The sequence below is a fragment of the Muntiacus reevesi genome, chromosome 19 (genome assembly GCF_963930625.1).
Source record: "Muntiacus reevesi chromosome 19, mMunRee1.1, whole genome shotgun sequence".
In the NCBI taxonomy this organism is placed as follows: domain Eukaryota; kingdom Metazoa; phylum Chordata; class Mammalia; order Artiodactyla; family Cervidae; genus Muntiacus; species Muntiacus reevesi.
The window spans coordinates 31803369-31830162 of NC_089267.1; the positions used below are offsets into that span (position 1 = coordinate 31803369).

Genomic DNA, 26794 nt, shown 5'->3' on the forward strand with positions numbered 1-26794 from the left:
GCATCTTAAGGATTTTGTGGACACCTAATCTATTTCTTTATTCGGCCAAGTGAGAATAACCAAGTATTTGAACTTCTGATATAACTAGAAGAGTATCGTAAAGTGTGATGTCTGTCTTTAAAATGGTGTTGATAAAAATATGAATGACAAATGTTGACAATCACAAAAATATTATAAAGCTTTATTAGAAGTCATCGGAGATAAGCCTTTTTATTCTTGGAACACCTGGAGGTTATTAGCTTTAAGAAAACAAAGGAATAGGTTCCTGTGAGACATACTGAAGCCTAAGTGATGTTCTTGGTTGTCTCACAGCCTACCTGGAAGCGGCATATTGTCTGTATTCCCAGCAGGGAACGGGTGCAGAGCGGAGGTTAAGCCTCCAGTTTGACTAGATGACAGAGGAAGATAGGCTGTCTCCATGTGGCTTTCATTCTTCACAGTATCGCTGGGAACAGTGCTCCCTTTATTACGATTGGCCAGAAAGCATGAACTCGGAGAGGCAGTGAAGGCAGCTTTACTTGCATCTGGAAAGTTTTTTTTAAAATAGGAAAGCTAACATCATTACCACATTCCTAGTAGATAAGCCCAAGTGCAAAACAAAACAAACAAATAAAAATAAAAACTGTAAATGTTCCAGGGCTGTGTCATAAATCTGGAAATTTTTGAGAACTGTTTTCCATGGGAAATAAGCCTGGCAGACCTTTGGTCTTGGCAGAGGTGCTGGGCTTTGTTAACCATATACTTGTGGGTATAGGTATTTTCTTGTTGTTTTTGTTCAGTCGCCCAGTCATATTCAACTCTTTGTGACCCCATGAACTGCAGCATGCCAGGCCCATCTGTCCCTCACCATCTCCCATAGTTTGCTCAAGTTCATGTCCGTTGCATCGGTGATGCCATCCAGCCATCCAGGTGTTTTCTTAGGGGCCCTAAGTAATCCTGTAGTGAATAACCTTCAAAATGCGAGTCATCACATGCCGAACAGATGAGTTTCCGTCCCTCTCTAAATTCCTATAGAACTCATCTCTGCACCATTTATAAGACCTCTTGTCTTGAATTATAGCTATATTTGTGTTATAGTCACTTCTCCAATTTTACCTAAGTTCTCAGAAGTTAAGAATATCAATTTTATTCTAGAGTTTCTAGTTGACTACTTGACTACTCTATGGACCAATGGAGGAAAGAAGAAATAGGGCTCTCTTAGTGTTAGTATTCTGTGTCAGTAGTGACAGTCTAATGGGGAAAAATCTGAGTCTACCATCAATCCACGTAACAGGTGTGCTTACAAATTCCTGAAACTAGGTTTCAACAAAGAAAGATGCAAAACAAGATGTACATTTTAAATTACCTGAGTTCTTCATGTACTTGTCCAATAAATTCTGTAACTCCTGCTCTTTGTCATTATTAAACTGGGTCTCCATGGCCAGCAGAATGTATTCATCAAGAAGCATTCGGATCAAATGGAAAGAACCTTGGTTATGGATGAGGAATGAGGAGAGGGTATTGCGAGATGAAATAAGGGAAAGAAAGAGAAGGAAAGAAAAAAGAGAGAAGTCAAGTTATCTTTGTGACCATCTCGAAGCACTTTACAAGGAGCAACTGAAATAAACAAATACTTGTTGGACTTTAAATGACCTGCTAAGACCAACATGCTTAACTTGGGTCTCTAATCTTTTTGTGAACCGCCTGCCCAGCTCCCCGTGTGTACTGTCCTGCCAGCTCTTTGGCCACTAATTACATCAAAGGAAAATACGGATGAAAGTGAGACATGCTTTATGCTTTAAGAGGGCATACACTGGAGTGTGATAAGCTTTAACCTGGGGAGAATGAGCTCTACTCTCCTCTACTTCTGTTTACTTTGGACTAAATAATTAGACAATAGCCAACATGGTCTGAAAAAAATATCAAGTGAGAAGATGCCTTTTTCTCCTGAAACAAAATATTCTTTCATTTAAAAAAAAAAGAAAAAGTAATTTTCATGTGGAAGATGTCCTGGAAAACCTTAAACTTCTTTTATTCAATAGATTTCCCAATGAGTTCTTTTTAATAATAAAGTCAGGATTAAGTATTGTATAATTTAAGAAACCTTAAGTATAAGCAACAAATTTCAGACAATAGATAATATGTTTTGTTTATGCCTCAATACAAGTTCACCAATTTAATCTAATTTTGTTGGAAATTAAATGAAAACAATTTACTTAATTGTAACTTATTTTATAATGTGAATATTTTGCAAAATGCAATTACAAATGCAGAAGTACTTTCCAGTAGATAGCATTATAACTACCAATAAAGAATCTGAGAAGTTTTAGGAAAAAGGAGGTATTCAACTTTTAAATACAGTAACGTGACTCAATTTTTTCATAAGTTATATGGATCAGGAAAGATGGTTCAGAAACATATGATAGCATGTCTTCTAATCAGCTCTTTGATTCTTGGAATACAGCTATGTGGGTTCCTAGAAAAGATGCAGACATTTACCATACTGCAATGAATAGTGCCTTTGGAAAGTAATGTATGGATTATTGTTTATTTGCTTGTTTAACAAAAGAAATGTATCCAAGCACTGATGGAATGTAATGGTTACAGCTACTATTTACTGTGTATACCAGTTGCTGGCAATGTATTTTTATATATATCACCTCACTCAATTGCCTATGTAACCTAATGAAAGAAGTATTCTCCCATTTCTACAATGAGCAGACTAGCTTGGGTAGAAGCAAACTCAAAGAAAAGCAGTGTGAGGTTTTAACTCTGCAAGTGGTCTGACTCTAATACCCAGGCTAATAACAATCATTGTCTACTGGTTTAACAGTCAGATTGGAGAAGTGACAGTGCCACACATTTAATAACTGATAGGAAATGTGACTGAGGAATGAATGGTGTGATTCATCTAAGAAGAGTTTCATAAAGCACGTAAGATACCAAAACTGGATGCATTGTTCAAGGTGAGATTATGCATTACTCGAGCACCAAAAAAGCTCCACTTCAGCAGGAAGTCTTGAGCCCTCTTCTTTAATGATCTCCCATTTTGTTTGCTGGTCTAAAAGTAAAGCAACAAAAATTAAACTATAAAATCTCATCTCATCATTACATGCTTCGTACATAAGATCAAGAGGTAGATAAACTGACAGATGGATAGATGGCATAGCATGCCTTTTATTTCATCAAATAAAATGATCTGTCCAGGGATTTTAATTTTCATCTGTCTTTGCTGTCATTTCTCAGGTTCATAGATCTTTATTCTGTATGGTTTTGTTACCTAACAGAACTGGACAACAAAATGAAATAACTTACAAAATATTTTCTCTCAATTTTCCTTTGACAGAGCTTTAAAAAGAGCAGAAACGAAGTATGAAGAAAGGGTTATATATTTCTGTGAATGATTAACTGACTTCTCTAGTCCTGAATGTTAATCTGCTTTCCTTCCAGGAGAAAAAAAAAGTTCCTACACTATAACTAGTTTCCTTGATATGGAATGGCTAACACCAATTGGTGATGGATATATTTGTTCTTATGGCCTTGTGTGACGGATGACTTGAAGGCTAACTGAAAGAGTTGAAGAAACCACATACAAAACACAAAATACTGAGCTCCCGGAATTAAAAAATGCAAATTACTTAAAACTATATCTTCTGTCACCTTTTATGAAAACATGCTTTTTAAAAAAGGGCCAGATCTTTCCAGTTTTATCTTTCACTACTGATGTTACTCAGTTGTAAACTTATTGACTGATAGCGAATGCACAGTGGCTTGTAGTCTGTCAGAAAACAATAAATGAAATCCAATTCATGTCCAATGTTCTCAAATCTGCTGTATTTCTAATCTTGATATTTGACTTACCTTATTGGTCAGTTTCAAAAGCTTTTCAAAGCATTATTACACATATCCTATCACCACCCCCCACCACTCAAGAAATTATAGCCAGTTGAGCATTTGCTGTTAACAAAATCTTATTTTCTGAATATATCATTGAAAAATACCTTAATAACTCTCTGCTCCACCACAGTATCCAACCATTCAATGAAAGCCTCCACAGTGGCATTCTTCTTAAGGAGATCTTTCAGTTCTTGGAACACTGTGATAGAATCATCTACCATGTAAAAAGAAAAAAAAAAAAAAGAAAGCCTAATATTGTATTCTATTTTGAACCCAAGATAAAACCTAAAACTAGAATAACTGGTAATTTTATAGTATAAAAGGGAAAGACAGGTAGATTAAATTAAACATGTTAAAGAAATTAATTTCATATCCTGCAAACTAACAAAAAGTCCTTAGTTCTTTACTCTTCAAAATTTTAGTCACAAGTGTACATGTCTTGGTATATACTGAAATACAGGTTTATATATTATACACTAGGGAGGAATAAGTTGTCAATAGAGATGATAATTCATTTGGAATGCAATGCTTTCATTAAATGCAATGGATTAGTTGAAAGCTAATGAATGAACTAAGCTAGACTTGTTGATTTCCTGCTTTCTGAAATACCCTTTATCTTTAGCAAAAATTAAATTCTGCCCTGCAGAAATGAGCCACTTAAATGAATAATCTTTTATCATGTAAAAGTTAAAGGGGCAGTTTAGGACTGTCATTTTATTAAACAGTTTGAGGTTTACTGAATCCCAAAGGGTAATATAATTTTGTTAGGAAACAGAAAGCAGGACTAAGGTTAGACTGTCCCAAGAGAGCAGTGAGTTATAGCTTATAGGAGGCTGCATTTTTTTGGTCTTTTCAGAGAGAAATGGTAGGAAAAACAGTTGGTTGTTATCCCTGGGAAATGGAGCCTGGTTGTATGGTCACATATGCTTGCATGGTAAATGTCAGACTGTCCAAACCTAAGTCGGGCACTTCTACTTTGAACAACAGGATTGCGTTGAGATATCATTTTGATATGCATTGTACACCATATGATGCCCAGAGTGGAAAACACATGGAAATGCACATGCATGTAACATAAAACTGGAAGAAAACTCAAAACCATTTTGATTATTCCTAAGTTTTTTTCTATTTGGGTTATTGCTTGACAATGAGATTATAGATGGCTTTTACTTTCTTCTTAACATTTTCTATATTTTCCAGGTTTTTCACAATCAGTAAGTTCAACTGTTTTAAAATAGAGAGCAATTTTTCAAATTAAAAGTATTTCTATAAACCAAGGTTTCTCAAACAGATATGATTTTGTAGTCCAAGGGGACACTTGGGAAATGTCTGGAGACATACTTGGTGGTCACAGCTTGGGGTGGCTGCTACTGGCATGTCGGGGATAGTGCCCAGGGATGCTTTCAAACATCCTTCAATACACAAGACAGTCCCTGCCCGGTCCCATCAAACAGTTATCCAGTCCAAGACATGGATAGCACTGAGACTGAGACTCCCTGCTCTAAACCAAGAGAGAAGGTTTACATTCAGTGTAGACATCAGACTCTGTGTCCGTGCTGCCCGAAATGGTGAGAAGGGCCTGAGATCCGATGCTATTCAAGTCAACCTTCTCAATATCAGACACCATAGAATTCACAACATGCTGGTCAAAGAGAGCTGGTCTGGCAATCTGCATAAAGAAAGTAAAAAGGATACTAAATTATGTCATTGACCCTCCATCTAAAGAAAAATTTAGCTTCTAGAGAAATAATTCTCTGAGAGAAATGTATCATAAATAACTCATTCCTTATTTTAAAACTAAAAGCAGGAGCTGAGACTCATGGTCATCTCTGTTAAAGGTTTGAAAACTATTTTTGGAATAAGAAAATATATTTTTTTATCCATGGTCATAAAATAAGAATTTCACAATGTTATATTTCTTATCTGAAACTATCCTAAGCAAATCTTTCAAAATTTCAGAGGCTGATGACCTTCATAAAGCAAAGGATCATTTGAGGAGAGGGGAAGTATATTTTAACACTATACAAACACATAACTCTAATTTAAGAATTACTTTTTTCCTCCTATTTAAGAGAACTAAATTAGAAGTAGTTTAAAATGACTTCCCTGGTGGCTCAGATGGTAAAGCATCTGCTTACAATGCGCAAGATCTGGGTTTGGTCCCTGGGTCACGAAGATCCCCTGGAGAAGGAAATGGCGACCCACTCCAGTATTCTTGCCTGGAAAATCCCATGGACAGAGAAGTCTTGTAGGCTACAGTCCATGGGGTCGCAAAGAGTCGGACACGACTGAGTGACTTCACTTTCACTTAAAATGTGTTGTGGGTTTCCAAATATCAGATGGGCTCATTCCTCACAATCTATTAATTTTATTAATTGGATTTATTTATTAATAGAATTCATGTGGCAAATAGTTTTACATTTTACATTACATTCAAAAGGTTTTTTTCTCTTTTTACTTTCTATTGTGAAATAATTTTAAATTTACAAAAAAGTTTCAAAAAATAGTGTAGAGTATTTCCATATACTCTCTACCCAGCTTCTCCTCACATCATCATTTTACAAAACCATTGTATATTATCCAAATCAGGAGACCAACGTGAGTACAATACTAGTAACTAAACTACAGGCATAATTCAAATTTCATCAGTTTTCCCACTAATGTCCTTTCTCTGTTCTAGCATTCACTCTAGGATCTCACATTGGATTTAACTGTTGTCTACTTTGTCCCCAATCTCTTAAAGTTCCTCAGTCTTTGCTAACAAATGATTCAATTTTGATTTGGTGACTCAGATACCCTTGGCTGACCGACGTACCTGTGCAAGATGTAAGAAAGATGTTTGTCGTTTCAGAGATGATACAAATCTTCTCACAATAGGTATTTTCTTGTCAGTTAGAGCTTCTGGCAAATTTTCCAGGGATGAAACAACCCATTGTTCCCAATTCTTAGCAAAATTTCTGATGTCTGCTAATAAGCTAGAAAAATTCCCAAAGAACAAAAAACTCTGTATTAAATACTAAATAGTTCACAATGCATTAAATAAAAGCAGTTTGATAGAGGTGTAGTATTATTCTGTGATTCTAAGAACATGACTGAAGTCAGCCTAGGTCTGCTATTTATCATCTTGATCAAAATACTCAATCTCCTGAAACTAATTTCCTCATCTGTTAAATGGGAATAAGAATAGTATTTATGTCACAGGACTACATGAAATTCATGAGGACTACAAAATAATTCATGGAAAGTGTTTGGGTTAAAACTTGGCAGACAGAAAGTGATCAATAAAGATATACTTTATTATTAATGTTGGTAATTCAATCATCTATAAAATAGTTCTGGGAAAAGGTAAGTGTGCATTTGATTGTACATATCATGGCTTCTTGAGAGACATGCATAAGGATCATAATGCCATTTCAGGTATTTAATATTTGTTTCTAGTAACATATTCCTATAATTCCTGATGATTCCTATATTTTAAATTCCTAATAATTCTATAATTCAAACATAACTATAGAATAAATTACCACAAATCATAGGAACTTATTTAGAGAATTGCAAATGTTGGTTGTGTATATATATATTATGAGAATATACAAAAATTTATAAATCAGTCAACAACCGACATATGATATCATAACAAAACTGATCTAAATATATTTAGGATAGGGCATATGTTGAGGAGCAGTGGCATGGTAAAGCAATAAAAATAGGCAGCGTTTCGAGTTAAACAGACAATTAAAATCTAGGTTCTGCTTCTTACTAATTTGGGCAAATAAATTAACTTCTTTGTACTCCTAGGTTCCTCTTTGTGAATTTGGGATGATAACAGTTTGGAATAGTGTGACAAGTTGTTTTCCAAAAAAAAAATCCAATTGTTCAATGAAAAAAAATTGATTAAATATAGTATTTTTCAGATGCTGGATATCTATCCAATCATTTAAAAAATGATCATCTGTATCTGTTGATATGGAAAGATTTTCACAGTATACTGCAATAGTATATGTACTATAATTCCATTTTTTAACATTCCTAGAAAAAGGTTTGTGAGATAACAACCTGACATTAAAAATCTAAGATTATCAGTTGATTTTTAAAATGTACTTAAGCATGTTTTTCATTTTCTAAATGAATACAAACTACTTGCATATGTGAGATAAATATATAAATAATATATAAATAGTACTTTTCAGGTTGGTTGTAGGAATTAAGTGAAATAATTTAGGTAAGATTAAACTCCCACACTATGTTTAATAAAATTCAGCTGTTACTACTTGTTAGTTACAAGGCTGGATGACTTCCCAGGTGGCTTAGTGGTAAAGAATCTGCCTGCCAATGCAGTAGATGCAGGAGGCCAGGGTTCGATCCCTGGATCAGGAAGATCCCTTGGAAAAGGAAATGGCAACCCATTCCAGTATTCTTGCTGGGACAATCCCATGGACAGAGGAGCCTGGTGGGCTACAGTCCATGCGGTCACAAAGAGTCGGACACACTTAGTGGCAAAGCCATCACCTGACTGAATGCCTGTCACTGTGTAAAGCAGAGCCATTCTGCTGTGACACAGAAATGTTGTCTACCTAATTCAGAGCTCAGATTAGATACTTAAAGATTATATATCAATAATTACAAGAAACTATTGACAGACCAACTACTATTTAAATAAACAAACTAGTCTAGAGGAAAAGGTAAATAAAAAATAAAGATTGTTTTATCAATCATCATGTATTTATTGAGAACCTATTATCCCCGCCTATGTATATTTGTATCCCCAAATACTAAAATAAATTTCATTACTTTATTAGAATTTATTGTTTTTTAAATTGGCTTTGTTTCAAGTTTCTATTGTTCTTACATCAGAAAAGACTTTGTGAAAAATCTTCAGGCATCATTTCCATTTGAGATCTTACTCCTTTGTTAAAAAGAAGGTAATAATTCCATTATGTTACTTTCTGATTTCCATAATTAAGACTAAAGTATAATAAATATAAAACAATTTCCCTTATGCTTTTCTTATTGGGGTTATTTTCCACGAATTATCCCATTTATCTCTCTCCAGCCAGTTTCCATTGAAGAACTTCCTCGGTATCTTAAGGTCAACTATACTTAAATATTTATTTTTCACTTGGGCAGCTCTCAAAGGGATTTCAGGATTGTCCCATCAATTTTGTTCATTGAGGTTTGAATATAAAGATTGAGGCACATCTCTTCAGCTAAAACAAATGGACAGGAGCAGGAAAATAATACTGGCAAATGAATGAATTTCTACTTAATGTTCTGCTTTACTATAATGTATAAGGTTAAACTCTTTACAAGCAAGTATCACATTTTATTGACGGAACCTACCTTTCAGGCATTTCTTGCATTGTGGCAGGAATGAGTACATCTGTAAGAACCTTAATCACAGCAAAAGAGAGTTAACATAAAACCTTACTCAATATTTCTATAGAGACACACTTACTCTTTGTCAGCTACTTTTTATTCCGAACTTTCTAGAGAATATGTTAACTCATTTCTGAAAGTTATACTTTTATCTCTAAAATGAATGCATATGTGAACTGTGTATGTGTGTTTGTGTGTGTGTAAAAGGCAAGGGGAGGGGTATATAGAAATACTTCAATGCCAGTTAAGCAGGTGACATGAATATACTGAGTACAGAGTGTTAGTTTTCAGAACATAAAGGACACTGAAAAGAAAGGGCTAGACTGACTGAACCTTAAACATGGGTGAGATGGTGAGTGGACCTTGATGAGAATAAGTGGAAAGAAAAAATTAGTGCCGACTGATACCAACTCAGGAGAAACTGATAAATAAGGGAGATGGGGAATCAGATAGGATATGAACAATACAGATCCCTTGGGCTGGCTCATAAACTGAGTGGGCCAGTCTGGGGACGAGGACCAAGAAGGCTACAGAAGATATTTCAAAATGAGATTAAACCCTCATCTACAAAGGCCTGTGTAGCCTACTAGCAAAACACACATGTAGTCCACGTATATGAAACACTAAAACCAGACAGTATTATAGATGTCCAGTATGCTCGTCACCGATGAACTGGCCTTGGTGATTATGTACAGTTTTAAAGACTAAAAGCTGAGCAATCTCTAGAGGTGGGCTGAAGGTCTTGCCAAAGCTCATGTTACAATACACTACTCTGTTTACAGTACTCACTGTGGGGAAAACTTTGTGTATGGAAAGGTACTTAGACTCTGGACTTTTGTGCTGAAGGCAGAGAAATAGACCATTTGGCAATGGGGAAAGCCATGCTTTACGGATATTTTTTGGAGGTCTGAAAGACAGTCGGAACAGCTTTACCTTGCTGCTGGTAAATGTGTGTGTGTGAGCCCAGGTCTTTACCCACTCGTGGAACCACCTGCTTTCACCTTTCCGATTACTTCCTCATGTCTTAAATGTTGCAGATAATCACTTAGTGCAAACTGAACCATTTCTCTCTACATGATGATATTCTTATTTGACCCAGAGAAATGAGACAATCCTTGCCCTCCTTTGCTTTCCTTCAACTTTAACTAAAGGTAGAGAATATACAGCACTTACTCCTTTCTCTTATTCTGCAATAAGGAAGAATGGAACAGAGGATGAAAATATGGGCTCCCTCATCCTAGGTCAAGCCCAGATCTCGATGTGCAAAGATGCTTCTGGACTGTTTAGTGTCTGCTTTACTTCTCTGCAAAGTTGAGAAGGTAATAGCAGCAACTAACTTAGATGGATTATTCCTCTGAAATACGTAACAGAGCTCCAGCTTGGGTTTTCTTGCTTACCCAAATCCTTAATATGTTTTAAAAGGAAAGCTTTTGTTTTTCCTTATGACAATTGAACAGGTTAATGCAGATAGACTCAATTCAAAATACCCAAATTATAATACAGTTTTCTCCCTCAGCTTGGATCTCTGTGTACTCTCACTTGGGAACAGATTCCTGGGGGAATTAGCTCGACCCTCTTTCCAGCTGAATGGCTGGTTTTGTGGCCAACCATTTCCTCTTTGCTTTCAATATCCTTCCTGATCCTTCTGTAGACACTTAGGGACTCTTATTTGGCTTAAGAACAAAATTCATCATTAATGCATTAACATTAGAGATTTCCAGATTTTTCAAGTTATTAGTTTTGTAAGAGTGCGTAATTCTGCTTTCCCCAAACTCTGATACTATTTATTCTGAAAACATCTTAGACAGTTAATAAAATTACGGAAGTTTTTATGGAAGTATGCCACATTTAGAATCATTCTTAGCTGTAAACAGAAACTGATTTTTGTATTACTTAATATAAATTTATATTAAAATACATTCACTATTACATACATACTATTAAGCTGATTGCTTTCTAATCAGAAAAAATTAATAGTGTATCTCCAGCTAGAAATAACAAGTTTATTGAAAACATATTGAGAAGTTTAGATGGAATGAGAAATATATGCTTAAGTCATCCTAAAGAGCTTACCTTATAAAGAATTGAGTCACAAACACAGAAAATGTCAATTATAACTGGGTTTTCAAGCAGGGGAAGAAGATGATCAGGCATTCCTTGCCAAAAGTGTAATAAGAAATGCTGAATCTAGTTGAGAGCAAAGAGTACGTACATTAGCATTTTTCCTTAAGGTGAACTTGCATGAAAAACAAGAAAAGAATGTTTACATAATACAGTCAGCAAAGTATTCTTTATTACTCTTACCTCCTCAAAGTTTCCATTTATTGCGTTGTCCAAGATGCACTGGCAGTGAGTTTTGTACATCATTATTAGGGTATCAACCTATATCAAGGAAGAAAAATCTTATCAAAAGCACCCTTTCAATGCTGCCTTCATTTTGTTCATGCATACGTTTGTTCATATATCCAAACACATCTTTAAAATTCCTGTTATGGACCAAGCGCTGTGCTCAATGCCAAGGAAACAAAGGTAAAGGCGTAATTCTTTTTTTTTTTTTTTTCATAATTCTTATTTTAAGGAGCATACTGCATTATGAAGGGAGAAGGATGAGCAAATGGATGGCTGCAGGACAGTGTGATAAGAAAAATGAAAAAAGTGACTGTTCAGGGAACTATCAGTCAAAGCGACATTGTAGTTTTCTGCTTAATAAGAAAATCTCCTTTGATTGGAGAAATAAACGTAAAATGGTAACATACAGTAACTCTTCCCACAGTTTTATTAAGCAGGTGCTTGGGCAGGTTGGTGCAGTGGTTTCCAGTTTCGGCTGTGGAGTCAGCTAACACTGAACATTGGCTCCACCTCACTGTTTTGCACAGGTTGCTTTGTCTCTGACCCCAAGTTTTGTATCTTCAAGTAGTAATAACATATTACTTATAAGGTGTTGGAGAAGATAAAACAAGACGTGATGCACGTGGAACAATTTTCCTCATGCAAAGTATAAGATCTTACCGTATAACCTCAAATTACTAATAACATCAAATGACTCGTTGGCCAAAAAAGATTTCAACATTAAATGTCTGTTACAAAAATTCTCTATTTCCATGTACACACCAGTACTTGTATCCACAGATAGAAAATCTTAAATATCTTACAATTTGCAGAGGGTTAGAACTTGTTAATATTCTGGCAAACTAGGAACACCCATGTTCAAAACATTTTTATTTTTATAAGCTAGAAATATTCCTACCTGTTACAGGGTGAGTGTTCTATGTGAACAGGGGAACAGGCTTAGATGTTAGAGGTGTGAACTCTGCCTGCAGGATACCTGGATTTGAATGCTAGCTTTCATCTGCCACTTAATAGCTATGTGATGTTGGGCAAAGTACTTAACATTTGTGTCTTAATTTCCTCATCTATAAAATGGAGATCATAAAAACAGTAAATATCTAATCAGGTTGTTATGAGGACTAAATAAATTAACACATGAAAGTGGCCGGAGTAATCCATAATACAATGTTATGGTTAACTATTTTTATCTTGATAGTATCTAGGGTGGTGATGGTGACAGGGGTGTCCTACTCCAATTCTTTGCTCTCCAACCTTTATCCCTGCAGCCCAGCGACATCAGACATCTTTGTGGTTTAGTGTAAAGCTGTAAAATGATGGCATGCAAATTACCAATCTACCTCTAAGGAGGTATGCTGACTACACTCCCCTGCCAGGATATGTCACCACTGATGCAAATGAAATATGCTCTTTACCTTAAGCAACAATTTTATATTTTCAGATGGACCGCAAGACATAGTTTTAAATGAGGATAAGAACAGCATGAATGATAGAAAGGAATTAATAACTGTTGTCAAAAATTAACCCTTTGATCCCTGAAAGCCACTAAAGAACAAGTGAACTTTTATCTTCACAAGTGTTTCCATTTATTTGTGTCAAAATTTTTTTCTTCTATACAGACAGCATCAGAAATTTTAAATCTTATCATTGGTACTTTGTTTATTTAATAGTTACACAGTCTAGGGTAAGAACTTTGCATTGTAGCATACTTTGCAGTCTTTATAAACATAATTTTGCTTAATTTTCTGAGAACATACATCACATTACAGAGGGTAGAATCAAAAGCAAGTCTTCGCTCTAGTAAAGTCAGTGAGCAAGTGAGGGGATAGTAACTGTCTTGAGTGACGCTCTGCTGGGGGCAAAAACAGGTCCCTCAGCTTCAGCAAACACCGCTCACTGGGGTCAGCTTCTCACTAGGCAGCCTCCATCATATCTGCCTCAAGAAAGTAGGTGCTTGAAAGTGTTCAGCTTCAGCCACACCCCTCTTTCTACAAACTGACATGTTACCTGGGGAACTTGGCTACTGGCTAGGAAGGGAAAAGGCAGGGCCCAGCTGTCCTCAAAGGACAAAGGGAAGTATGGGGCTCATGATGGGGGCCACTGGGAATGAATTTAGAAACCAGAGGTTGTTTAAGCATCTTGAATACCGAGTGAGAAATGATCTACAGACCAATTTTTCAAGTTGACAGACAAGGAATTCCTTGGAGGTTAGTAGAGAAGGCTGAAATAAACTACTGGAACATGTTCTTCACTTCTTTTTTTCTTTGTTACTCTCTCCGTCTACCCTCCTCACCTGGTATATTTACACAGTAAACATCTTCTTGATATGTTTGCATGTGAGCCATCCTCTCCACAAAGGTGAGCCAACAATACCCTCCCCCAAAGAACTGTGTTCCCCAAGGTCCCGCAGATTTCCACAAGTTCCCCCACAAATTGTCACATGTTAACATTTACTGGAGGTGTCTCCAATCTGAAGTCATAATATCATATTATTTCCATAAGGTTAAAAGATGATGTGATGACCTTGAGAAATATGATGGGAGAGGAGCATAGTAGGAAGTGGACATACTTCAGGAGGCTTGCCTGGATCTGAGAACTACCTTTAATATTTTGCCTGTTCTTAGTGGGAGAATAAGTCTGTCATCATAAATTAGAATGAAGTTACTGTGCATCTCTACTTATCTATGAATAAACCTTTTTAACAGCGTGCCATTTTTATTTCCAATTTCTACAAATGCCCATTACTAAATACAGTTGGACATTGTTAATCATATTCATCTGTCTTTGCACCTTAAAAATATGAACTGATTTAAATATACTGTGAAAAATATTTTCTCAAATGCTAGTAGAAAATAAACTTTAGTTGAAAAGAATGCAGAAATCTTTATGCTCTGATATAATAATGGATTCTGCTATTAGTCAGTCAGCAGATACCCAGCAAATGCCTCTAGAAGTCTAGAAAGAGAGGAGCATTTAGCTTTAGACTTTACTACACAAGCATTGAAATTTATTTTATAAACTGAAGTTCAGGAAACTGTTTCTTCTTTAACTTTCAAAAAATTTTGCAACAGAGCACAAAGTTTTATAATTGAGAAGAATCTTTGGAATCTTCAAGTAAGGTCCTTCCATTCAGCTAGGTATCTCTCCCTTAGTGATAGGAACAAATTCTGTCCTAGAGAAGTGGTTGATGACTAATTACTGAAATGAAATTGTGCTAATAGAAAAATATAACACTTAAAATGAAAGAAATTGCATATGATAGGCACATTCTAGGATTTTCTTCCCTGATACTGAGTTTTAAATAAAAAATAAACTTTAGTCTTTTGAGGTTTATTTTACCACCTTCTGATAATATACTATCAGGGAGATGGTAAATAATTAATTGGAAAGTCCTGAATCAATGTTAGTAAACATTTGTCCCTCCTATAAATCAGTCAATTATGTTTGATTATGCAGATTTCTGTTTCCCACGAGTGCCATGAGATTCCCAGCAAATTGAGATATGAAACCAACATATCAGAAAATCAATAGAGAAGTATCTTTAATTGATACCTTGTCCTTAGAAAGGCATCCTTGGTACACAAGGTGTTGAGCGCTGGGGAATTCTGGAAGAAGTGTTCCAGTTTTTGAGCTAAGGGAATATTTACGAGTGAAGCCACCCTATAATTTAAAAAATGAAAAGAAATAAATCATTATCAACTATTTGATAATCACATACAATTCTACAACATACAATTCTAACAATATAGAAACGTACAAAATTTCATTCTTTATCTTTCAAACCATAACAAGTCAGGATGTTTGGGTAAACTGTTTATTAGATCAAACACCTGGATAAACTAGGTATTTCAGCAGAATTACTGTTGCCAAATCATACATAGTTCCATAGTCTGGGCATTTTTCTTTTACTTCAGACTTTAGTTTTAAACACTTTCAGTTTTCACAACTTTTAGAAACTTTAGTTTACAAGTTTATATTTGTTAATGACATGTTTTAAAAGAGCTACTTTTAGACTACTGAAATTACTTTAATATGAAAGGGTCAGAAATTGCCAAATTCACTTATGAATTACCAAATCATTTATGGATGAAATAAACGAGATGATAAGAAGTTTAATTTATTATGCCTCGTTGATAATTAGTGGTAAAATTGTGATTAAAGACTAATTCTTCAGATTTCCAAACTAGTACTCAGAATTTTCCCATCTCAACCTCCCTCCCTCTGCCAAATTCAGGTACTCGTTTTCTTTTGAATCTTTTGGAACGCACCCTTCAAAGGTTGGAGAAGGAAATAGCAACCTACTCTGGTATTCTTGCCTGGAAAATCCCATGAACAGAGGAGCCTGGTGGGCTATAGTCCAAAGGGTTGCAAAGAGTCAGACAGAACTGAGCCACTAAGCAACCCTCTGGTAGTTTTCCGAAAATCAGAAAAAGTGACAAATAAGTAACATATAATAGTGCAATTCTAATGTACCTACAAGAAACCCACACATAAAGACAGAGTAAGAATACATAGTCATGACGGAACCAGAGCCTTAGCAAAGGCTTCCCAGATGGCTCAGTGTTAAAGAATCTGCCTTTAGCACTGTTAGGAGATGTAGGAGACACAAGTTGGATACCTGGGATGGGAAGATGCCTTGGTGGAGGAAATGGTGACCCACTTCAATATTCTTGCCTAGGAAATCCCATGGACAGAAGAGCAGAGCAGGCTACAGTCCATTGGGTTGCAAAAGGTCAGCTGACTGAACATGCACACACACACTCATAGGTCACAACTGATTGTTGGTTTTGTTTGTGGAGAACACCTACATATATTAACATTGATGAATTACAAAACCTAATGTTGAATGAAACCAGAAAGTCATAGGAAAAGTGAATCCATTTTTATGTAGGGCCAATGATAAATAATGCATTGGTGATAACAAATTGGACAATGATAAGCAATATATAATATTTACTATTTTAATCATTTTTAAATACACAGTTCAGTGGTAGTAAGTACAGCCTCATTACATTGTTTAATATTTATGGTATACATTCATAAGTGACAAACTTTAATGAAGGACAAAGGAGTAATTAACACCAAATTCTGTGAGCAGTAGTGTTTGGTAGGGACAGGAAGTGATTGCGGTGAGGCACAAAGAGGACTTCTCTTTTAAACAATGAGGTAGGTCACGAGTTTTTATCTTATGCTTATTTTTAAAACTCCGTGTGTGCATGTGTTACAATAATACATTTCCCAGTAAAAATGTTAGAGTGCTATGGAAACACATATTAAGGATCAGAGTATACGTCTTTTAACTATTATTTAAAACTCTCATGCTGATAAACAATACTTTTGTCATAGAAGCTAGCAACACATATGGAACATCAACAGGGGGAAGAGTGCCTAAAGAAAAAAATTCAAAAATTAAATTTGCCTGGATATGTTAACAAATGTGTACAAAGCTGGTATAAATTAAATGATAATATTCTGTCTAGAACCTATAACACAAAAAGAAAGGAGAGATTGATAAACTGGGAAAAATTAGAAGATGTTCATTTTAATTCCACTAATAGGTTTTCTATTTTAATTGCACTAAATGAGGTGCCAAATCTTAGACCAGCTATGGAGGTCTGTTTCTTTTTCTACTTTTTTCCTCTCAACTGATGACTTCACTACTCTTGTTTGAACGATTAGGAATCTTATTTCCAAAAGAAAACAAGAAGGAACCTACAGAAAAGAAACAATATGATTAGAAGCAAGAGGGTCTGATTTATGAGGAAAGATTAAAGGATTTAAGCTGCACAGTTTGGTTAAGTGATGACTAAAAGAGGGCATGATAACAGTCTACAAATATTTGAAAAGCATATACCAAGGAGGGAGGATTTGCTATTTATCTTGGTACAAAGTTGTTAAACTGGTCATGAATGGTTGATATTAAGGAGAAGGCTATCAGGGAAACTTTCTGGTTGAAATGTATGAAATCAAGGGACTATTCCCTAGAAAATAATGGCAACTTCATTACTAGAGCCACTGAAAATAAAATTGGACCCACACTGGAAGATTCACAGGAAAAGTTTTCTTCGACCAGAACAAAGTATTAAAACTAGGTTTCATTTGTTTGTTTATTCCTGGCAATTAAAGGGTTCTGAGACTTTCTCCAAGATATTTTTGAAATGGGAACCACTATATTTATGAATAAAACATTTTAAGCAATCAAAATTCATACTGGTGGCTGATAATGAGCCTTAATTTCCTCTCCATGTTTTGTTTTGCTTTTGTTGCCATTGATTTTGTTCACTTTTATATTATGAGTCATTTAAAACTTAAAAGAAGGTATATATAAAAAGTAATAAATACTCCTACTTACCATCTTGAGACATCAGACATTTGAAATACTAAAGTGGCCTCTGTTGCCCTCTCTAATTTCATTCCCATCCCCCTCATAAGGAATAATTAATGTTCTGGATTTGGTTTATATCATTACTATACAAACCTTTAAAAATTTCCCTCATATGTAAATGCTTTTAAATAACATACACTATTTGCTTTAAAACTGGTACCATATAGTATGTATTTTTCTACATTCAATGAGCTTTTTTCACACAACTTTAAGTATTTGAGATGAACCTAATTTGATTCTTAAGACTATAGTTCACTCATTTCCAAAGCAGTATAGTATTTTCTTAAATATATAAAATTTTATTTTCCTACTATATCATAATAGAATTTTATTTTTTGGTATTCTGAAATTATAAACAATACTGTAATGAACATCCACACGCATGCCTTCTTGTGCACAGTGTGAAGGTTTCTCTAGGAAGGCAGTCATACTGTGTGTGAACTTTCTGTTTTATTAGGTATTGCCCCTTCTACCACTTAGAAAAGCTTCTTAGCTCCCATTCTTAACAAGACTATATTTTAATAGTTTTAATTGCTGCTAGTTCAGTAATAGTAAAATGATTACTTGTTAAGATATTAATGTTCATTTTCCTGATTTAAAAATAGATGTATATATTGGCAGGGGGGTATTCAAAATATTTATTGAGTACACAGTATAGAGGGCTTCCCCAGAGGCTCAGTGGTAAAGAATCTGCTTGCAATGCAGGAGCTGCAGGAGACACAGGTTCAATCTTTGGGTCAGGAAGATCCCCTGAGGAAGGTCATGGCAACCCACTCCAGTATTCTTGCCTGGAGAATCCCATGGACAGAGGAGCCTGGCGGGCCACAGTCTACGGGGTCACACAGAGTCAGACACGACTGAAGTGACTTAGCACGCACGCACACACACGTTACAGAACCCGGTCAATCAGATAAGGCACCATGAGCACCAACACTACATATGTCATTCTTTTTCATCTTGGGTGACTTGCCTGTTCACATACTTTGCTGCTACTAAGTCACTTCAGTCGTGTCTGACTCCTAGCGACCCCATGGACTGCAGCCTACCAGGCTCCTCCATCCATGGGATTGTCCAGGCAAGAGTACTGAAGTGGGGTGCCATTGCCTTCTCTGGTTCATATACTTTACTATATTTCTATTGGGTTATCTTGTTATTGGGCTTCTCTGGTGGCTCAGACAATTTTTATTATTGAGGTGAACACACTCTAAAACAGTGCCATCTGATAGAACTTTCTGGGATGATGAAAATGTTCTATTATCTGCATTGTTCAAATATAATATTCACTGGTCAGCACTTGAAATGTAAATAATGTGACAAAGAAACTGAATATTTTATTTTATGTAATTAATAGTGATTTGTGGGTAGTGGCTACCATACTGCATAGTATTTGTATATATTAATCCTCTGTCACTTATATATGATATATATCCAGTTTTATGTTATATATTTTATATATTTGAAGCCATATAAACATACATTTGTTTTTGCATCCTGTTTTGCTTCCTAACACTTCTCCATGTCATTAAAAGTCTTAATAAATGATATGATATTCAGTCCTATAAAAGTCTTACAAATTATTCAACCATTCTTTATTATTAGTCATTTAGATTGATATGTTTTACACCATAGTCAACAACAATTTTGTACGTAATATCTTGTTTGCATTTTCTATTATTTCTTTATGTGAGATTCATACAAAGGTGAAATTAGTTGGAGAAAGAGTATGAACACTTCTAAGATTTGAACATGGATCTTGCAATGATCTTTCAGAAAATTTGTTCTGTCTTCACCAGCAGGATATGAAAGAGCTTATCTCACCATACTTTTACCAGCTTAATAATAATTTTTATATTTGATAATTTCATTATTTAAAATATTAATTTAAATTTATTTGGTAGTTCATTTTCATGCATTTATTGGCCTTTTCTTCCTCGTATATTTTCTCTATTCATGTCTTTTTAAAAAATTGTTATTGAGGTCCTCCTACTTTTTAAATAAATTGGTAGTATTTCTTCATGTAGTAGAGATATTATTCTATTGTCATTTTTGCATGTGACAATGGAATAATATCTTCTCATTGTCTTTTTTTTGACTTCAGATTTTGTGTATGATACTTTGATTTAAAGAATTTTTTTCAATTTCATGTTTTCATTTTTTTCCCTTTGAAATTTCTTAAATTGTTTTCATGCTTAGAAAGTTATTCCCCCTTCAGAAGTGAGGTAGATATGTTTCCTTCTAATTATTATTTTTGTATTTAATAACTTATATGAACTTCATAAAGATATGAGCTTTAAAAATTTTTTTTCCAAAATAGACCATTTTTCTAACATCATGCCCTGAAGAATTTTATTTATTTATTTGTTACTCTCTCTTCTTCCATAAAGGAATTATGAAAATTCATTGAAAAATACTTTTTCCTTCATTGGGTATAATGTGTCCTTGATCACATACTAAATTATTACGTACACTTGGGCCTTTTTTCAGGTATCTAATCTCTGCTGTAGATTTGTTCTACCTACATTTGAGTTAGTATAATAGTGTCATAATTTTGATATCTGCCAGACAAGTCTCCTTTGATTATTCTTTATACTTCTCTTAACTATTACTTCCTGTATATCCTTTGTGCGTGCATGCATGCATGCTCAGTCACTGAGTCATGTCATACTCATGTGACCGCATGGACTGTAGCCCGCCAGGCTCCTTTGTCCATGGAATTTTCCAGGCAAGAACACTGCAGTGAGTTGCCATTTCCTACTGCCGGGAATCTTCCCCATCCAGGGACTGAACACGTGTCTTTTGCGTCTCCTGCATTGGCAAGTGAATTGTTTACCACTGAGCAACCTGGGAAACCCCATATATCCTTTTAGATCAAGTTAATTTCCAAAAGTAACTGCTCATTCAGATTTTTAAATAGAGTATTAAATATCTAAATTTAAGGAAGAATTGAGACAGGGTAGCCATTCCCTTTTTCAGAGGATCTTCCTGACCCAGGTATTGTACCTGGGTCTCCTGCTTTGCAGGCAGATTCTTTACCATCTGAGCCACCAGGGATGCCTTTTCTTTTGATTACTCCCAAATATTTTGCATTTCTGCTGTTTCCTGAAATTTACATTTTACAATGTTCTACCTTTCCTGTCTTCCACAGAGACTGTTCCCACCTCTCTCAACAGGGAATCTGTGAGAAAAGTTCTGTAGGAAACAATTTGAATGACCATTTTCTCAGTTCTCCCAAGGAAAGCACTTGGCTAGCACAATTCCAGATGCCTAAAAGAGCTTATTCCCTACATACAATGGATGCCTTGGAGGTATTAAGACTACATTCTCTCTGGAAGTCCTGACTGAGAAGAGCTGGGACTTCAAAGTTCTTTAGACTTCTACCAGCCCCTACCAAGATTTCACTCACAGAAAATGACCTGACTGCTGATACCTCAGAGAGAAAACCAAAACCACCAAACTATCTCAATTTCCTGCCACAAAATCCACAAACCCACTTCATCTGAACGAACCCATTCCTCTTTCTAGTTTTAATGAAATAAATGTCCTTCTCTCTAGGGCCACTTCCTCCACTCCAAAGCTCTTCCTTGCCCATCTCTTCGTGGCCCTGTACTCTCGACTCTCTTTCACATCTTCAGTCTCTACTCTTTACTGACTATGTGTTATCAACATTAGAACCATGGTTCAATCTTCCTTTTGAACTAACTGTCAAGCCCACCCCTATCCTGACTTAAATTTTCTACATTCAATTCCACTGCCCACTCATTTCACAAATCAATCAAACCCTAGTTCTCTCACAACTCACTCAAACCCTAGCACTGAAAATGCTCTCCCTGCAGTTATTATCTGTACTTATTCCATAGACCTTTTCCAGTCTGTATCTTAATGACCCTATAGCACCATTTGATAGCAGCAACCATTCCCTTCCCTTGGAATCACTCTTTTCTTCTGGCTTCTGTGCCTCTATGTTCTCCTTTCTCCTCCCTCTCTGGCTTCTCCTCTTGTTCTTCTTTCCCACTTTTCACAACTCTTTTCTCATAATGTTTTTTTCTTCTCATTTATTTTTTCCCTAAATGTGTTTACCCTTCACCATGACTTCAATCACCATCAAACTAAATACCTAAATCCTCTCATCCAGTCATATATATCCAACTGCTCACTTCAAGTACACACTGGATATTTTATAAACATATCAAATATTTGTTGTTGTTCAGCCACTAAGTCGTGTCCGGCTCTTTGCAACCCCACAGACTGCAGCAAATCAGACTTCCCTGTTCTTCACTATCTCTCAGAGTTGGCTCAAACTCATGTTTGTTGAGTTGGTGATGCTATACACCACCTCATCCTTGTCACCCTCTCCTCCTCACACCCTCAGTCTTTCTCAGGATCAGGGTCTTTTCGTTGGTGGCTTCCCTGGTGGCTCAGACGGTAAAGAATGTGCCTGCAATGCAGGAGACTTGGGTTCATCCCCTGGGTCAGGAAGATCCCCTGGAGAAGGGAATGGCCACCCACTTCAGTATTTTTGCCTGGAGAATTCTATGGACAGAGGAGCCTGGCAAGCTACAATCCATGGGGTCACAAAGAGTTGGACACAACATCAAATATAGCAAGTCCAAACTGAGCCCTTCGTCTTTCTAGTCTTTCTACCTGCTTCTCTTCCAGTACTTCCTGGCTAAAATCAGTCATTTCTCTTCATCCTTTGGGCTTTTATCCTTATTTGGATATTTTCTTATCCAGATTATCCATGTATCTATAGCATGATGCTCCTTTTGTTTGCCTTCCTGTTTGCTGGTTTTTAATATTTGGCAACATCAGAGACATTTTTGGTTTTCACAGTGAGGTGGAGGGAGAGCTATTGGATCTGAAGGATAGAAACCAGAGACTCTGTGATGCTGAAATATCCTACAAATGCACAGGACATCTCCCACTACACAAAATTATCTGGCCTAAAATGTCAGTGGTACTAAGGCTGAGAAATCCTAATCTATGTTCCATCTGTCTGGACCACTCTTCTCCTCCTCCTCCTCCAAAATCCTGCTTATCTCAGTTCTATCTTTAAATGTTACTTCCTGTGGGAAGTGTCCTTAATCACATACTAGGTTAATCCTCAAGACACTCTTTATAATTAGTTATGATTACTTGCTCAAGGTATGTTTTTCTGCTACAATATATAGTATATATATATATATATATATAGTATATATACTTATATATATATGTATATATACTTATAGTATATATACAAAATATATATAGTTTGTATACAATATACAAATTTACCCATTCACAGTTTTGTTCCCTCATACCTGTAATACCACATATCTATCAATTAACATTTCAACCATGGGTTTAAAAAATAGAATTTTATTTTGAATTTGTAAGAAAGCAAATACATCTCAGTTTCCTTAGCTGCAAATTGGCAATATTATTACCTATTTTCCCTACCTCACCATCCTTAATGCTTAAATGACCTGAAGGATATGAAGATATGCACTGAAACTCTCACATCCTGAGCAAACTGACGGTTGGTCACTCCAAATGCAAAACAATTTTTTAAAATTTCAATTTTGTTAAACAAGTATCTTATCATAATTTTTTAAAATTATCTGGACTCAACGGGAAAAGACCCCGATGCTGGGAACGATTGAGGGCAAGAGGAGAAGGGGGCAACAGAGGATCAGATAGCTGGATAGCATCACTGATTCAACAAACATGAGTTTGAGCAAGCTCCAGGAGATAGTAAGGGACATGGAAGTTTGGCATGCTGCAGTCCATGGGGTCACAAAAAGTCAGACATGACTTAGTGATTGAACAACAAGAAGAGTATTTTTGAGCTTTTAGAAAGCCCTTAGCTGTGTTCATTTATATAATAATCACAATAATTATATTCTATTATTGCTTCAGGTAGCTTTAGAAAAATAGGCTGTACAGCTCAATCAAAAAATTATTTTTACTTTATTAACAAAATCTATACCCGAGTTTTTATTGTGCTCTTCTAAGGAGGAAGAAGTAGACATGAGAAAAATTTTTCTTTTACTCGATAAAGCAAGGCTTGCCACCTGCATGCTGTGGCAGCTAATGGACTGATGGTACCAGCAGCTCTTCAAAACAGTAGAAGGAACACCTGAGAGAAATGATTTAAACTCCCTATTGACATAAACTTCAGTCAACTGAAGTGTATTTCTAAGTCAATATTTTTGCACTTTCACAACTGTTTATCTAATAAAGAGCTATTATTTCATTGATAAAAAAAGCAATCTGGAGGATTTTATTATGTAATTAGCCATTAACTATATTAAAAGCACTCGAGGGAAGAAATTGGTCATTTCAGAAGATTGGGGGTTTTTATATTATTTCTTAATATGTTTGTATCATTTCACCAAACTAATGGAGTTATAGTTTACCTCAGGTCCAGATGGACCACACAACACATCGTCATGGGCCCAGGATTCTGTGGCACCTCCTTTAATGACTAGTTAACTGGAGGATAACGAAGACCTGATCATGTGCCTAATTAGCCATGCAGTCTCTAATGGTTGTTTAACTCATTTAGATAAAGTCAGTTTGTTGATCTGTTCTTTGGTTGGGAGTGAGAAGCGGGAGGGGAGTCTACAGAGAAAGTGTGTGCTGGGTGAGAAAGTGTGTGCTGTGTGTGTGATGGGCCCTTTCTCCTTAGCTCCCACCTCTGCCACACCCCACCGTCACCCCCAGTGCAGAAGACAGCAGCAAAATCACACACACACACGTACACACACACACACACACACACACACAATAAAACATCACAGCATAACATTTGGGTTCTTGACAACTATTAAAGGTTTTGTCTAAATAGCTATAAATACTCCAAACACCAGTTTTTTCCATATCCTCAGCTTTAAATTTCTTTTTTTAATTTAAGTAAAAATTTCTTGGATCAATGGTGGTCTTTTAAAAAATACTCTTTCAAGTATCTAATATTAGGTGAGAATAATTGAAAAATTCCCCCCTGCTAGGTTAATTGGAGGTTCAGTAGGTCCATGTAAAGAATCGTTAGTTGCCCCAAATCTAATTTAACTCTGAAGTGCTCAGCCGTTCAAGGGACTCTTAATAAATAACATTTACTTCTATATTCGCCAATAAAGATGAATAGCCCTATTGTTAAGCTTGTAATACAAGTTATAACTGATATACAATATAAATGAAAATAATTCTTACCTCATTCTTCAGCTTGCTTCCAGAAAACCTTAAAAATAAGAACATTTTTCAGTAATTAAAAATATATACACAGTTATAGCTATCAAGGAAATGCAGAGGACCTACAAAAGTAGTAACTTTATACCACAACTAGTGAAATAAATCTAGAGAAATGTGTTTGATTTTCAAAGGGACCCAAGCTTCTAAGGGAAAGTAGAATAAAGGCTATTGAGCAGAGTCAGGTAAGAATTGAGACAATGAAGGCACACAATACTAAGAATTTGTGTGTTCTAGCCTGTATTTTCACTTCACAGCAAGCAGTGGTTAATAAGCTGCCATTATGTTCTCTATAGTATCTGAGTTCATCTTAGTATGACTCAAGTGACTGAAGTTATTTGTTTATCCACAAGATACCTTACTTTTAAAAATAAATCATTCTTTTGAGAGTTAAGAGCAGTTCTTGGTAAATCATACCATAAAGAAATTTCGGATGCAGATTTAATCATTTGCAGTTCTAATATTTTAAAAAATAATAATTGCATTGGATGCCACCTTACTTGGCAATAACATAGTCCTGAAAGTTGATGGCAGATTAGAGCAACATGTTCTTTATATTCATTTGTATTTTTTCCTTCACAGAGACTTGGTAGCCTGGGGTCAGTAGCTTTATCATACTAAAGTAAGCTGGTATATCAGAGCATATGTGACTAGAGATGAATACGCTTTCCGTTTTCATAAGATACTGGCCAAAGCATCTTTAAAGTAGGTTATCTCATAGAAAAAAAATACATTTTCTGCCTTTATTTTATTGAATCTAGCTTGAAAACCAATTTAGCCTTATAAGCAAATATTAATTTAAAAGCAATTCTGCTTCCCTGGTTTCTCTTTTACATCTCTCTGAGACACCTGGCTCACCATTAATTTCTCATTAATAGCTGCAAATTATATAAATTGCCCAGTCATTGTAAGTGTCCATACAAAGTTAAAATTCAGGTCTGATGCTTAAAGGAAAACATTAGCAAGTCATTTTATTTGATATATATTATTTAAGGACATTCAGAGAACTTGTCTTGAAGATAGCAGGACTCTACCTTGTCAGGCCTTTTCCAGAATAAACGGAGTGGTAATATGCACTACTCTCTTTGATGCCAATCCCATAATAATGATACCTAGAACAAGAACCAGCTCTGTGTTAATATAGTTTTTTGAAGTGGAAAACTAAAGTAGAATTGAAGTGGATCACAGGTTAGAACTGCAGTCCCTTGATCATCATCTTCCTTTCCTGACTTTTTTCAAGTAACATCTTAATGTGTTTAATCCTTCTTTAACAGTAACTAACCCTACTTATGCTTATATTTCTGGCTCTAAGCTTGAAAAAGAAGGAAAATCACCTATTGCCAATCCCTCTCAAACCTCTAAAAAATTAAGTTTCAAAAGCCAGAAAAAGAAAAAAAATGTAATTGCAGGCCTTTAACTGTAGGCACTTAAATTTGTAAATGTAGACACTGGCTCTAAGTATACCCAGTGTATCTATCTACAAATTGCTTGGTTCAATTTGAATGTGGTCAATTGAAACAGAAAATGGTGGGTCTTCTTCGTAGTACCTCTATTGAATGGAGAAGAATGTGACATTATGCGTGG

At 35.6% G+C, this 26794-nt stretch overlaps 1 protein-coding gene across 1 annotated transcript in view; it reads right to left on the bottom strand.

The window, feature by feature from the left end:
• Positions 1 to 26794, bottom strand: part of RFX6 (regulatory factor X6) — a 50123-nt gene that overhangs the window by 5816 nt on the left and 17513 nt on the right. Inside the window, exons 5-16 of the mRNA XM_065911732.1 lie at positions 26245 to 26322; positions 25175 to 25202; positions 15151 to 15258; positions 11557 to 11634; positions 11326 to 11439; positions 9217 to 9266; positions 6692 to 6851; positions 5401 to 5545; positions 3981 to 4090; positions 2923 to 3040; positions 1346 to 1468; positions 318 to 524 (exon numbers count right to left, since the gene is read on the bottom strand). Of these exons, the coding sequence (XP_065767804.1) occupies positions 318 to 524; positions 1346 to 1468; positions 2923 to 3040; positions 3981 to 4090; positions 5401 to 5545; positions 6692 to 6851; positions 9217 to 9266; positions 11326 to 11439; positions 11557 to 11634; positions 15151 to 15258; positions 25175 to 25202; positions 26245 to 26322 (1319 nt within the window). The remainder of the gene's footprint in view (positions 1 to 317; positions 525 to 1345; positions 1469 to 2922; positions 3041 to 3980; positions 4091 to 5400; positions 5546 to 6691; positions 6852 to 9216; positions 9267 to 11325; positions 11440 to 11556; positions 11635 to 15150; positions 15259 to 25174; positions 25203 to 26244; positions 26323 to 26794) is intronic.